Genomic DNA, 14,517 nt, shown 5'->3' with positions numbered 1-14,517 from the left:
TTTGTCCCCTCCCTCCTTCTCTTTACTCATTATTCATTCCACACAGTACTGGTTTCCACTTAATTTTAATAAAATGGATACAATTCCCTTAACTTTGGGATGTCATATACATAAAGTGGTGATTTTAAGGGTCCAGGAACCTTTTGGTACTTAATTTGAATAAAATGGATACAATTCCCTTAACTTTGGGATGTCATATACATAAAGTGGTGATTTTAAGGGTCCAGGAACCTTTTGGTACTCAGACACGTAAATGGATGTATTTAAGAGTACTGATAGAAGTCAGCATCCTGCCTCCTTACTGTGTGACGTGGCCAAGTTACTTACCCTCTCTGGCCTCTCCATCAGTAAAATGGGGATAATAGTGCCTACCTTATAAATACTACCTACCCTGAAAATGGCTTTATACGTGTTAGCTATTATTATAAATAGATAAATCAATACATTGTTGACCATCTGACTTGACAGCTTCACCTTTTGCCCAATTCTTCTCTCCCTATTTCTTCCTTTTATATGTACTGACCTTTTGTCCTTGATGACTGTTTTTTCCCCTTTCAGTGTTGTGAATCTGTACCATTTTCCATTAACTCTTAGATGGGGATGAGTACTCCTAAAAAACCGTACACTCTTGAAAAAAACTTACTTGAGTTAGAATTGGAAATCTTTACTTCTCCTGAGCAACTGGCCTACTTTTGTTATTCCAAACAAAGCAAGACCATATCTCTCTTTACTATCCTGACCACTGGCTTATAATCTGAGTTTGAGCCCATGTCCCACCAAGCACCTAGGATCACTAATTTTCTCGCAACTTGGTATGAATTTATGTACACATTAGTTCATGAAGTAACAAACATGCGTCATTTGTGACACCTTCTTGAAATGAAAGAGTTAGCAATTAGACCCCTAAAAGTCATTCCATTTATAGACCACACATGTACATAAATCTCTCTCAAAACTGTTTTCTCTCCTTCACAATAAGTAGGGTCGTTGAGGGTACAGTCTGAGCCTCCATCAGAGACTGAAACCCAGTAGCATCCAGTCTTGTGAATATAATCAGTGCACTCTTAATTGATTTTAACTCTCCTTTTAAGGAGAAAGTCAAAATGAACAGCAGCAGCCTTGGGGGTTTTCTGTAAAAACAGCCTTTGCCCCATGCATTCTTGGAATGGTAATATTAGGCCAATCTGCTAATAATAATTGTCTATTCCATAGGGAAGCAGCAGTTAAGCACAGCGGTTAAGAGGCTGACCTCTGGAATTAAGAATGCCTGAATTCAGATCATAGATCACCACTTCCTAGTTGTATGACCTTGGGAAGGGTCTCTCCCTCCCTCAGCAGATTTCTGAACAGAAAAATGGAGAAAATAATTATACCTACTTCATAAGGTTGTTGGGAGATTAAACGAGATAACGTAGTAAGTGCTTATAAGAACATCTGACCATGGAGAGCCTGGTGACTCAATCAGTTAAGCATCTAACTCTTGGTGTCAGCTTGGGTCATGATCTCAGGGTCCTGAGATCGAGCCCCACGCTGGGCTCTGTGCTTAGCACAAAGTCTGCTTGAGATTCTCTCCCTCTGTCCCTCCCCCCCTCAAATAAATAAATCTTTTTAAAAAAAATAAGAGCATCCGAACATCAGCAAACTATCATTTATACAGCATTTACCATGAGCCAAAGAATTTGCGAAATGTTTTGCACTCACTACTCTATTTACTCACCACAGCCATGACCCTTTAATAGAGAATATGAAGCTGAGAAAAATTCAGTAAGTTGCCGAAGAAAATGCAACTGGCTAGTGATAGAGGGAGAATTAAAATCCAAGTGTGCCTGAGTCCAAAGTCTGACTCTGCTTAGACCCTTCAATTCCAACTTTAAATAAAGGGGTTGGACACCTCTGGATTCTTTTCATATTAGGTACTTATATAGCCGTAACAAGTAATCTCTCACACCACGTTGTAACTGTCTAACAACACATCCAGTTATCATATTGGACTATATCTTCTTTAAAAGCAGAACTATGTGCTTTTCTTCATTTTATTCCATGGAGTCGGTCAATATTTATTAAATGTGAATGAATTTAAGTATCCCACAGACCATATGGTTTTTTTGACTCTAGGCATTTTCATGTTCAATTCTATTTTTATGATCTTTAAAACAATTAAAAATATTATACTTTCAACCCCTTTATTACTAAGTAATGAACACTACGGACATTCTCATATCATTTCTGAACTTCAGCCCATCTCCTATTAGGGATGAATTTCAAAGATGGGGTGAGTTTCAGACAGAGTGTGAAAATGTCTAATAAAGTCAAAAGTCAAGATCTTTTCATGGTATATTTTCAAACTATCCATAGCATCAAAATCTGTCCGATGCCCTGTTCCCTTATCTTCACACTGGGTGATAAGTGGTGAACTTGACACATAATACATTTGAACTTCGTATGTTAGCCACATTATTATTAAACAGATATTTGAAGACCAGCCTCCAAGTCTCTGCTCCCAAGATATGATTATTATGATATGCGTAGAAAACAGCCAACTTACCAATATTTATTTTGAATACAGTAGCACATTTCCATACCAGGGCTGCTTATTCTGTTTGTAGTTTTGCTTTGTTTTTGATTAATTTCTTAAAAGTATGTAACTTTGAGGTCTCGAGTGCATTAATGACCACTAAACTTCATAGCAATCCCCACTCGGCGAACATTTTACAACAAATAAGACGTGGCCCCTTCCCTCAAACAGTCTACCAATATCAGCGTCCGCTTGTCCACTGCATCCCATCAGAACCCCCAGTTCTTCCATTTCTTCCCCACCTACAGTGTACACTGACGCTTAGTCCCCCCAATTTCTCCTGACTTCCGGCCTAGTTGTTTTCCTCAATTTATGTAATCTCATTCTCCCTCATAAATACCTGACCCGTCCTTCTTTCATAACCCCTTCCTGTACTACAAAAGCAAAATATCCACTTCTGCCACTACCAACAAAACCCTCAGGCCAGAAGCAGCTTCTTCCTTCCACAAAAATGAATGGAACACAGGCATCCTGTTCTGATGGGCCAGAGCCCCAAATTCCCTCAGCACCTTCCTTTCACCTGTCTTCCCTTTCTGCTGAGCCAAAGACAGGGTGCAGGCACTGTCTCCTCCTTTCTAGTGTCTCAGACCTGCTCATGGAGGGGCAGGGTGGGGGAGTGGACCGGATGGGGGGCAGGTGTCTCAACAGGCCAAGGAGTCAGGCCTCAGTGACTAAACACTTTTAAGTACTTGAGGAGGGCGGTGAGTGGTCCCAGCTCCCCCAAGCCACCCCTGCTTGCTCTCACTTGGCTCCCAAACAATCTCCCTCCTGGGTCCTCCCTAGTCCCACCCTTTCGCCGCTCCACCCCTCCCCTCAAGGTCTGGAAGAGACCAGGCAGCATCTCACAACAGAAGCTAGAAGAAGCTCAAGGCTGTTGCCCCAGAAACCCAGACTAGAGAATGGCTGGCTGGGCGCTGTTTGTTTTTCCCGTAATCAGAAAATCCCACTAGGGGGGACTGTAGGGGGAGTCTCTGCTGCTGTGGTGCCTGGGATCTGGACTGGTCCCTACCAGCCCCCTCAGAGGAAGGTAAAGTACCAACTCTGCATTACAATGGGAGGCAAAAGAAACTGAGTGGGCACACACCCACCCCAGAGGGAGAGTCAGGGAGTGGAGAAGAAAGGAGGCCAGATCCACTGGCTGCAGAAACCAGCTCTGGGGGAGAAGGAAAAAAAAAAAAACCTGACCTTTGGCCTTTGTAAGAGCCCCCAAAAGGCTTAGTCCACCCTACCCATTACCATTCTGAGAGAGAGAAAATTATTGAGTTAACTGAGGACCAATCACCCCAGGAAGCAAGTCTCGTGCACAGAACACATACGAAGAAACCACACAGGCACTGCAAGGTTTGGAGGATTGGTTTCCTCAGTGTTCTCAGCTTTCAGGTGGGTAAAACAAGCCATTCCTTCTGGCTCGACTTTTACAGCCAGTGCAAGGGAACACCAGTAACAGAACAGAAACGTTGGCACCTCCCCTATATTAATTAATCAGGAATGCATGATGGCTAAACCCTCAAAAGCACCATGGACACATGACGCTGACAGAGATGCTACATTAAAAAAACAAAAAAATGGCATCCAAGTTGCTGAAATTCCCTCTGCAATCCTGGGTACCAAACACCAGGAATCCACCCCAGTTACATCTGCGGAGCTCCGTGTCCCTGGGCAAGAATGGAAATAAAGGCAGCTTTCTCACAGCTTCCAGCAAATACACTGGTAATCACAGAAGTTAATACTTTCAGAATTTCACAGCAGCTAGGGCATGTAAATAGGAAAGTTTAATGCAGATGTCTGTAAATATCCCCTTGCATTTCAAAGGTATCAATCCAACCAACCAGAAGACAGGGCCAAACAGCTTAGTCACCAGCAGGCTGGGCAAACTGCTTTCTCAATAGAAATCAGGCTTAAAGTAAACATAGTCATCCTCCTCCCCCACCTTGAGCACAAATCTCTGCCCAGTGCATCAGCTCCCAGCTACGGCCCCCAGGGCGCAGATGGGTGAATTTCCGCAACTCTCGTCTGGGGTCCGTCCCCTCCCCGGATGCGCTTACCTGCTATCCTAAGCACTGCCCTCTCAGCGGGGTCCAGCACTGAGCCCCCGTGAATCTTTCTTTTTGATCTCTCATGTTTAGGCAAATTCCAGGGTAAGGTGTCTCCCGGAGCTGGAGATGCGGAGCCAGATTTCTGGCTGAAATCATCCTCATCAGAAAAATCCGCAGAGGAAGACATAGAGCAGCGATAGGACGCGTTCCCGGAACTCTACAGAGGATGACACAGAAAAAAGCATTAAGAGCAAAACACTCACATATGCTCATCGCTTTCAACACCCCCCCTCCCTGCCCCCCAACTAGTCTGGCATCCTGCACCATCCTCAATGCTGAAGGGATAAACAAACACGAAATGAAACCCAGGGCTCACCATCTCTTCTCGGCCGCGCCTCCGACAGCAGAAACAAAACCCAGGCAGTCCCAATACATGGGAGATTTGCACAGAAGTGTGTGGCCTGCGGTCCTGCCACCAGCTCACAAATGACTGGCCCAACAATGAAGCCAGAATCAACAGCCTTCCTGTTACAAACCTATAGTATCTGGCTCCCCCACCAGGACAGGAGAGACATTTTCCATTACCAGGCTGCTGGTTAATTCATTAATGCAACTAACTCGAAGTTTCAAAAACAAAGCACAAACGCAGGATGTTGAGTCCCGATTCCTTTCCGTTTCAGGTCGCCTCACCACTGGAGTCTCCTTTCTGACGAGTTTTAAGCCCCTTGTCCTCTTTATTTAATTTGCTTCGTGAGATTGAAGCAGATTCCCAGAAAAGAGCCAGGAGGGAGGAAGGGCAGATTCTGAGAAGAGCTTCTCTGAAGACTGGGAGAACACAAAAGACTGTTTTTCAGGAGCCGAAGACAGCTCCAATAAACAAACATCTGAACTCAGTTGAGAGTTCTTCAGATAATTTAAACTTCTAGCAAAGTAACAGCTGCCAATAATGTAAATGAGGATGATGCAGCGCAGTGACAGGAAACAGAGCTCTCCTCAGCTCCTGGTCATTACACAGTGAAATGAGAAACAGGATGCTCCCACCGAAGCGCTTTGCCTGAAGGTTCGCCCTGCCTTCAGCCAGTAGGAACAAATCTGCGGGATCACAGCTGGCATGAAAGGGTTCTACCTACCAGACGGGGAAAGGGCACGAGAGATTATTCCTGCCTTCCTGCTGGAGCTGGGTTTGGGATTATGTGGAGAACCACCAGTTTATTGTGGAAATAAGGATGCAAACTGTGAGTGAACAGAGTTATACAGAAAGTATCAAAGGGAAATCTTCACTTTCCCGTTTAGAATTCCACTTGGCTAAGTAAGGCACGTTGCAAAGATGGCAAAACTGGTACAACTCAAATTCCTGAAATGTATCTTGCACTCACAGATTCCTAAGAAGCAAGTTCCAGACAGGAATCAGTGAGGCATACTCCAATTTGAGCAAAAACACTGGGCTGCTCACAAAAGCAGTGGCTACTGCAGCAAAACAGGCTGTGTGAGCAACATCCCAAAGCACTCACCCACAGCCTGTGAAACAAACTATAAGTGAATCAGAACTATTAATCTTGCCTCTGTCTATTCAGGCATGTTGTTGCACATGGTCAACACCACCATTTTAGCAGTACACATAATATTTCCCACAAAGTAAAGCGTCTAAGGTTTATCTTTAGCTCTATTCTTTCCCGAAGAAGGGGTCTTCCATTTTATTTTACCTCACATTTCATCACCTTGGCTAATTTATTCATTCAGATTTTGTGCGTGCTCCTCATGGCAGTAATGTATGAGGCAAACATGAGGTAAATAAATAAAATTGATTTTCTGTATTGTAGCTAGAGTCCACAGAGACTTGTGAGTGGTATTAAGTCAGTCACAGAATGCTATTATCAACCTAATTTATTTTCAGTGCTTTTTGGAAAATTCATCTTGAGCTCTCGGAGGTGGTGTTGTCAGCTGGATCTATGAAAAAGGGTGACATTCTTGAAGACTTTCAAAAGGATATTGGGTTTCTTTGGTTGCCTAGTTTTCCTTAAAATGGCTTCTAACCTGTCCTTACTTAAGGTCATCCTTTATCTGTGAGATTATATTTCTTGTTGTTGCCTGCACAATTTCACTGACTATAGTAATTTGATTGTTTATCTTTACAGACAGATATAGGGAATAACTGTTAAAGAACTGCTCCTTTTCAAAAACCACTGATTATTGATTTTTATAGATAGAGTAATTTTTTTTAATGGCCAGAGTCTCAGCTGATTGAACAGCAAGATGTGATTTATGCCATGACATAAACACCATTAATCACATGCAGCCAGATGGGAACAGTTACTAGCCCCCGACCCAAGGGTGTTGACTAGGGCAGCCTCTAATCTGGTAGTGTCACTGGTAAACAGATAAGAGAGAAAAGGAAGAAAAGACAATCAGCAACATCTCTTTCAGCAATATATCATATGAAAATATAGACGCAGACACACACGAGGGAAATCATACATATTTATATTTGGTAAAGTCTCCCAAGCTACATGCTTCAAGCATTTTAAGAAAAGTATTAGGGTTTTTCTTTTTTTTCATAATGATTTTCATGAACACTTTTAAAAACGTAAGTAAGCTATACAAAATTAGGCCCATCTGAAACTTGAAAATTGAGAAGGGATTTACAAGAAGCTGCTTTGAAGGTGATCGATCCTATAAAACTGTTATATGCTTTACTGATTTGAAATGACTTGCCAATTCATGTCACCATCTTGGGGGCTAGAGGGAGGAGTGTAAGAGTACAGTTCTCTTTTTTTTTTTTTTTTTTTTTTGGAAAAAGCAAACATGTTCTCTGGCCCAAAATCCAGAGCCTCACCTTTGATGTGGGGCTTGCAAGGATAAGACAAAGGAAGAGGGCTCCTGTGACCAGCAAAAGTCACCAGATCTCTTGTTGCCTAAGGTTTGATTCCTATTAAAATATCAATATCTATGTCCATGAATAGGAGATTGGATATGACAGTATATCCATATAATGAACTACAATGCAGCAATTAAAGAAAAGTGTTATGGATCTACACTTAGCAAAGTGTAAAGAGTTCACAAAGAATGATTCCTTTAAAAAATGTGTGTGTGTGTGTGTGTGTGTGTATAGATGGATAAATAGGTAGCCAGAGGATAGGTAGATAGATAACTATTTACCAGTATATAAACAAGGGTTATCTCCGGTGTTGACTATTATAAATGGATTTAATTTTATTCCTTGTTATTTTTTGATCCAAAACTAATACATAAAAAGATTACTAAAAAGAAAAATACTATGCCAAGAATCAGAGAAAACAGCAAAGGCCCTAGGAAGAAGTAACTATTTAACCAGTGCTTTTAACCACTTGGGGCTCACAGGCACCCCTGAAAAGTTGAAGCAATCTATGGAAACATCTCACCAGCACAGAGCACATGGACAAATAAACACCAACTTTGCATATGATTCTATTGGGTTCACTGACCCACTGACTCCAGGTTAAGGACCCCAATTTACACCATCATCTGTCATCACCATTTGGCATTCGTGTTGAGAACAAGAGAAATAGGAAAGCACTGTGGAGTATGCAGAAAGAGAAGTAAGGGTAATTAGGAGAGTAAAGACAAAGTCGGCCTAGGTCATACATAATATATTTAACATTTGGCCCTTTTTTTTTTTTTTTTTTTAATAAAGGACTGTGAAGCACGTCTGCACTGGTGCTGGGTCTCTACCACCAAAAACACCAGGTTGTGAGGAACCTTAACACCCTGTATTGCGTCTTATTACCACCTAATTATTAAGGCAGTTTTAACAATTGAATTAGATCACCAAAACTTTAAAGTGACTTTCTTAATAGCTAGTACATTCACATGGTATAAAAACAACCCAAATCTCTTAAAGCCAAGATAATTACAGAATGCAACATTTTTAGAAGGGGAACTAAACAATAACTTCTCTAATTGAAACCCCGGTGGGGGATCTGAGATAAGAACAATGGAACTGCCGAAATTGGAAGCCACCCAGCCTTAGCACCCTGATCTGCAGGAAAGTGCCAGGAAATTGTCTGTGCACTAGGCATTCTCTAAATGCAATGGAGAAACAAGTGCAGAGATAAGGGTTTGTAAAAGAGCCAGACTTTTAGGATCCCAGAGACTGGAAAGGTAACTTCCACAAACCTGCATACCTATATTTTATGCACACTTCTGTAAATGTATTTCCAAAAGATTAAAAACTAAAAAGCATGTAAAGAAACAATTAGGCTGGGGCACGTGGGTGGCTTAGTCAATTAAGCATCGACTCTTGGTCAAGGGTCAGGTCATGATCTCAGGGTCATGATCTCAGGGTCATGAGAGGCAGCCCAATGAAGAGCTCCACTCAGCACGGAGTCTGCTTGAGATTCTTCCCCCCCCTCCTCCCCCACTCACGGTCTCTTTCTCTCTTAAGTAAATAAATAAAATCTTTAAAATAAAAAAAAAAGAATTAGACAAGTCTACATTGTGGAGCATTTGATAAAATAACTATCCTTCACTCTTCACAAAGGTCAATGTCAAGAAATATACACACGCAAAAAACAGAGAATGTTCTAAATGTAAAAGACAAATGGCAGGGGGCACCTGGGTGGCTCAGCCATTAAGCGTCTGCCTTCAGCTCAGGTCATGATCCCAGGGTCCTGGGATCGAGCCCCGCATTGGGCTCCCTGCTCAATGGGAAGCCTGCTTTTCCCTCTCACACTACCCGTGCTTGTGTTCCCTCTCTCGCTGTCTCTCTCTGTCAAATAAATAAAATCTTTAAAAAATAAAAAATAAAGAAAAGGAAAAAAATGACATATAACAACAAATTCATGAACCTTGATGAGATTCTATACTTTTTTTTTTAAGCTAAAAAAGACATGTTGGGGGCGCCTGGGTGGCACAGAGGTTGGGCGTCTGCCTTCGGCTCAGGGCGTGATTCTGGCGTTATGGGATCGAGCCCCACATCAGGCTCCTCTGCTATGAGCCTGCTTCTTCCTCTCCCACTCCCCCTGCTTCTGTTCCCTCTCTCGCTGGCTGTCTCTATCTCTGTCGAATAAATAAATAAAATCTTTAAAAATAAAAAATAAATAAAAAAGACATGTTAGAGACAACTGGGAACAGCTGAACACAGATCATGAATTGTTTATCAGATATTATTGGGAAATTACTGTTAATTTTCTAAGGTGTGATAATGATACTGCGGTTGTATAGGAAAGAGTTCTTATCCTGGGACACTTTATCCTTACCTCCCAGGCTAAAGAAACTCCTGACGTCTGCACTTATCTTCAATTGTTTTAATAAAAACAGAGAGAACTGGTAAATATAGCAATAGGTTAATAAGTATTCATGATACTACTCTTTCAACTTTTCTATACATTTGAATATTGTCAAAATGAAGAGCTGGCGGGAAACACAAAAGCAAGACTTTTATCAGTTTCTCGAAGTGTTGCTTAGTCTAGGCGTGTTCTCACAACCTTAAAATCCTGGATTGCAAGTACACAGTGGTAGTGTCCACCTGAGTAATTTCTCGTAGCATTTCTTGATACACACTTAGAGAACCACCCAAGCAGTGGCCCATGTCAACAAGACACCAGAGAAAGGTGATGTGTTTGCCTCAGCCCTAAGCAGAGTTTAGGCAGAAGTATAAAAAAGAGGCTCCACTGTTATTCATTAAAATATAGTCCAAGAAACAAAGTTGGCTCAATATCACATTTTTTTTTTACATAAACAAAAGGAAAGGTATCAAAACTTTTAAAACGTGAAGATCCAATTTTGTTTAAAATCCTATTGATTAGGTAAATACAGATACCAGCTTCTTGCATATTATGTAAAAATACACAATGTGGCCCAAAAAAAACTTATATACTAGTTTTTTACTGGGAAATAAGTCAAAAAAGCAAGGGCCCATTATCTAATGTTAAAGATCGTAAAGAAAATCTTTACCACAAATTAACAGATGCTGAAGAAAACAGGGAAAATATAAGAAAGTGTGTTTAACACCTTGAAGACAAAATGATTTATGATAAACCATGGGGACTATGTGCTTGTTTTAAATTTTTTTTAAAACCAGTTGAACAATTCAAGTACCCTCTCATCAAATAAATAACTCTTAATTAGCCTCCCATCTGGAAACCACCTTTAGTTTTTTTTAAAGATTTTATTTATTTATTTGACAGAGAGCAAGAGAGTCAGAGAGCACAAGCCCAGAAAACAGCAGAGAGAGCAGGAGAAGCAGGCTCCCCAATGCGGGGCTTGATCCCAGGACCCTGAGATCATGACCTGAGATCATGACCTGAGCCAAAGACAGACGCTTAACCAACTGAGCCACCCAGGTGCCCCTGGAAACCACCTTTAAACTGTAAGAGGAAGGGGCTTCTGGTTTGGCGAGATATCAGCTGTCTCTCACTCTGTCCTTTTAGGGGAGAACTGCAACAGCGCTTAACTAAGAAAGGAAGAAGAGCCTAGGTGGAGTTAGGGGGAAAGAGAGGTCAGAAGGAAGGGAAGCTGGAAGGTTCTTGGGTCTCACTCCAGGGAGGAGGCTTTGGGCAAAGAATTAAGGAAGTCAAAGATTTCTTTCTAGGTGGAGAGGCCCAGTTCATCAGCCTACGAAAGAAGACCACTGGAATTCAGGACACAAACTCTTCCTAGAGTAGAATATGCATTAGTTAAGAGTGTTCCTTGGTCTTATGTTTCTGGGGAAACTAAGCTCACACAACATAATTTTCCTCTAGCTGTATAAGAAGCTCTCCAAGATAAGCATCAAAGACTCATTTCTGGGAGGAGCACGACTTCAGATTCTAGGCAGTCTTGGCTTAGCACTAAAACATTCTGTAAGACTTCCTTCCTTTCCGTCTAACCAGCATGTTCTAACTGTACACATCATTTATTGAGTGCCCATCGTCAGGGACTGTACCAAGCATTTTCATTCACTATCTTATTTAATACTCACTGCAACCCAAGAAAAAGATTTGGAGAGGTTAAATAACTTGTCCCCAGTCATTCTATCAGTACAAAGTAGAGCCAGGATTTCCATCTGAGTCCTTTGACCCCAAAGCCTGTGCTCTCAACCATGTGCTATTAAATGCCCTAAAATGTGGTTCATAGGCACTGAGAGGAACATCTTCACATACAGCCCTCAAAGATCTTACTGTGTATTTGGGGAGCCCTAAAGGAGTAGACTTGTTCTGTGCTCAGTACTAGACCCAAAGGATGGACATGATCAGAGACTGCTGTCAGTTTACAATTAAGAAAAACCATCCAAAAATACACAACTACTTAAAAGTGGAAAGGACTGCTTTGTATGGTAGTGAGCCTGTTCCTACTCCAAGGGGCCAGCCTTCACTGAGAGGAACGCTGAATTTACTTTTCTCTCCCAACTCTAATATTCTTTGGTCCTGTGTGTTCTGACACCTCCACGAATCTTCTCCCCATAAAGATCACAAAGAAAAGAAATATAATGTTAGGTATATATAACTAGACAGTATAGATGGTAGTTGGGGTTTGGTCTTTGCAAATGTCCTGTGGTTCTATCTTAGGGCCCCACATGTATGATCATAGCCCACATCTTCTTTTTAACAGAAGTCAGAAATATAACCTGGCTGTTGAAAGTATTTGGCATCAAAACCCCCTCCATGACCACACAAAGGTGGGAGAAACATTTGGTAGCAGATTTGACCATGGGTAGGGGCCAGAACAGACAACGGTGGGATGTTCCCCAGCCTAAAAAAGAGGCCCTCTTGGGCTACAGGGAACATCTGTGGATCCTGAATCCCAGAAGATGACCCATAAAGAGAAGGCTGCCTGGTATGTCTAAAGGGACCAACCCTATGGCATACATTTCAGGATCCCTGTGTCCTGAGAGTAACCCAGAAACAGCCTAAAGGGCCCAATGAGGCAGTCATAGGGGGTGTGTCAGCACAACCAGGAGGCACAAATATTCCCTCCTATTCACTGACACTTTGGCATCTTGTAAGAACCCAGAACATTAATACAACTCCAAGATGGAGGAAGCAAGGAACATCCCACCCAGCATAATGGGAGACTGGGAGTTAGAACCTTACTTGACAGGAAAAAAGAGAGCAAGAGAAAGTGATATATCTTACACTAGAGTTTATGGCCTAAGATTCAAACTCACTGTGTGGGCAGTAACTATGTCATATTTACTTTAGAATCCCAATTCTTGGGAGTGGGCCCCTCATGACCATCTATCTGCCTTCAGCTCAGGTCATGATCTCAGGGTCTTGGAATGGAGTCCCACATCAGGCTCCCTGCTCAGTGGGGAGCCTGCTTCTCCCTCTCCCTCCACCCCTCCCCCTGCTTGTGCTCTCTCTCTCTCTCTCTCTCAAATAAATCTTTTTTTTTAAGTGCGTATTAAGGTAACTAATAAACTAGTGGGGAAAGAGGAAAAGGATGTTGACACCTACAAGTTTCTTACCAATACCCCAGAATGAGACGTAGACAAAGCCTAAGGTGTTTGGGAGGCTTATGGTAGAAGAGGCAACAGATGAGGCTGGGGACGCAGGTGATAAATGGAGATCATAGAGGGCCTTGCATGCAGTGCTAGGGCTTGGACCTGACCTTGCAGGACCCAGACTGTTGCCAAAGAGTTACAAGTAAGTAGTTTGCCCTTCTAGATGGATGACTCTGATAGCCATGGAGAGAATGGGCTGGCTAGGGGGTCAATCTCAGACCAGACTAGTTGGCAATTATTGTTACAGTCCAGCAAATGATGACAGCCTGAGCTAAATCACTAACATTAGCAATGGAACGAGGATGAATGTGAGAAATATTTAGACTAGGAAAAGAGAAAGTGAGAGGAAGGCTGGAATGTGGCAGATAGGGTAAGAAATTAAGGTAGTTTACCTAGAAGGAGTTGACAAGTCAGACAGAAATGTAACATTGGGGAGCCAGAGAAGGGCAGCAGAAAAATAAATGGGTCCCAGGCAAGTCATACAAGGAGGCTCAAGATGTGGGGTCTCTCTGATAAGCGCCCAAGTTGATGGTGACTCACTGATTTTGGGTAAAAGACTAGCTAGCCACCAATCTCCAGGTGACCTGCATTTCCCTCCAGTTACAGCCCTGGCTCCCAGGTGCTAGTGAGTGATAATGGAAACCGCCCCTTAGCGAAGCTGCAGCTGGTCAGGGTCATGCAAGGGTCTGCTGAGATGGTCGCATGCCAGCACCAAAGTTACTGAATCATTCATTACTCCATTTGTCCTTTTGTTCCTGCACACAGAAAATAAGTGTGTACAAACGATCTTGTTCATTGTCCCCTTTCACACAGGAATTGAACAGAATATAGTAAACGTACCATTTACACATACTTCCTATAACATTTTCAGAACAGTGATACTATGCTACTTAAAACATAAAAATCAACAACACCCATTTTTTTCTGACTTTTGTCTACAACAAGCAAATTGGTAAACTGTTTCCACTATGCTTACGAAGCAAAGTCACCCATTCTTTTACAGTGTCCACTGCAGGGCTCTCTTACCAGTTGCAATCCTATGCTCTGTCTTTGCAGCCCACCCCTCCCCTCCTTAATCCTACTGCACACCTATGATTTGTGTGAATTCCAACTCCTGACCTCCCTCCTTCCTCAAGGTGGTTTTCTCCTCCTTTTCTCAACCGGGGCTTCAGACCCAGCCACTCCAATAGCTTCCTCCAAAAATAACTTAAAGCCTAAAAGAGTTCTTAAAAATGTATACCCACGTCTGGAAAACAATATGATGAATTCCATCAGAAACACACACACACACTATGGAATAAACAAAGAGCTATTCCCTTCTGCCCTACTGTATTTCCTCCTGAACTGGTCGAGTGTCTGTATCCACAGCACAGGAACCACCAGATGAAGAATCCAGATGCCTTCAAAAATTTATTCAGTGAAAATCAGAGTTCATTGGTATGATGGTT

The 14,517-nt window shown here is 42.2% G+C and overlaps 1 protein-coding gene across 16 annotated transcripts in view; it reads right to left on the bottom strand.

Annotated features, from left to right (window-relative positions):
- DST (dystonin) overlaps positions 1 to 14,517 on the bottom strand; it is a 452,944-nt gene that overhangs the window by 342,646 nt on the left and 95,781 nt on the right. For all 16 annotated transcript variants that reach the window (XM_087856995.1, XM_087856988.1, XM_087856983.1 and 13 more), the window contains one exon: positions 4,621 to 4,828. In XM_087856995.1, the coding sequence (XP_087713121.1) occupies positions 4,621 to 4,828 (208 nt within the window). The remainder of the gene's footprint in view (positions 1 to 4,620; positions 4,829 to 14,517) is intronic.

The sequence above is a fragment of the Ursus americanus genome, chromosome 29 (genome assembly GCF_024610735.1).
Source record: "Ursus americanus isolate L20-20 chromosome 29, mUrsAme1.1.p, whole genome shotgun sequence".
Lineage (NCBI taxonomy): Eukaryota > Metazoa > Chordata > Mammalia > Carnivora > Ursidae > Ursus > Ursus americanus.
The sequence above is the reverse complement of the archived record's forward strand: the minus strand, read 5'-3'. Positions and strand labels throughout refer to the sequence as shown.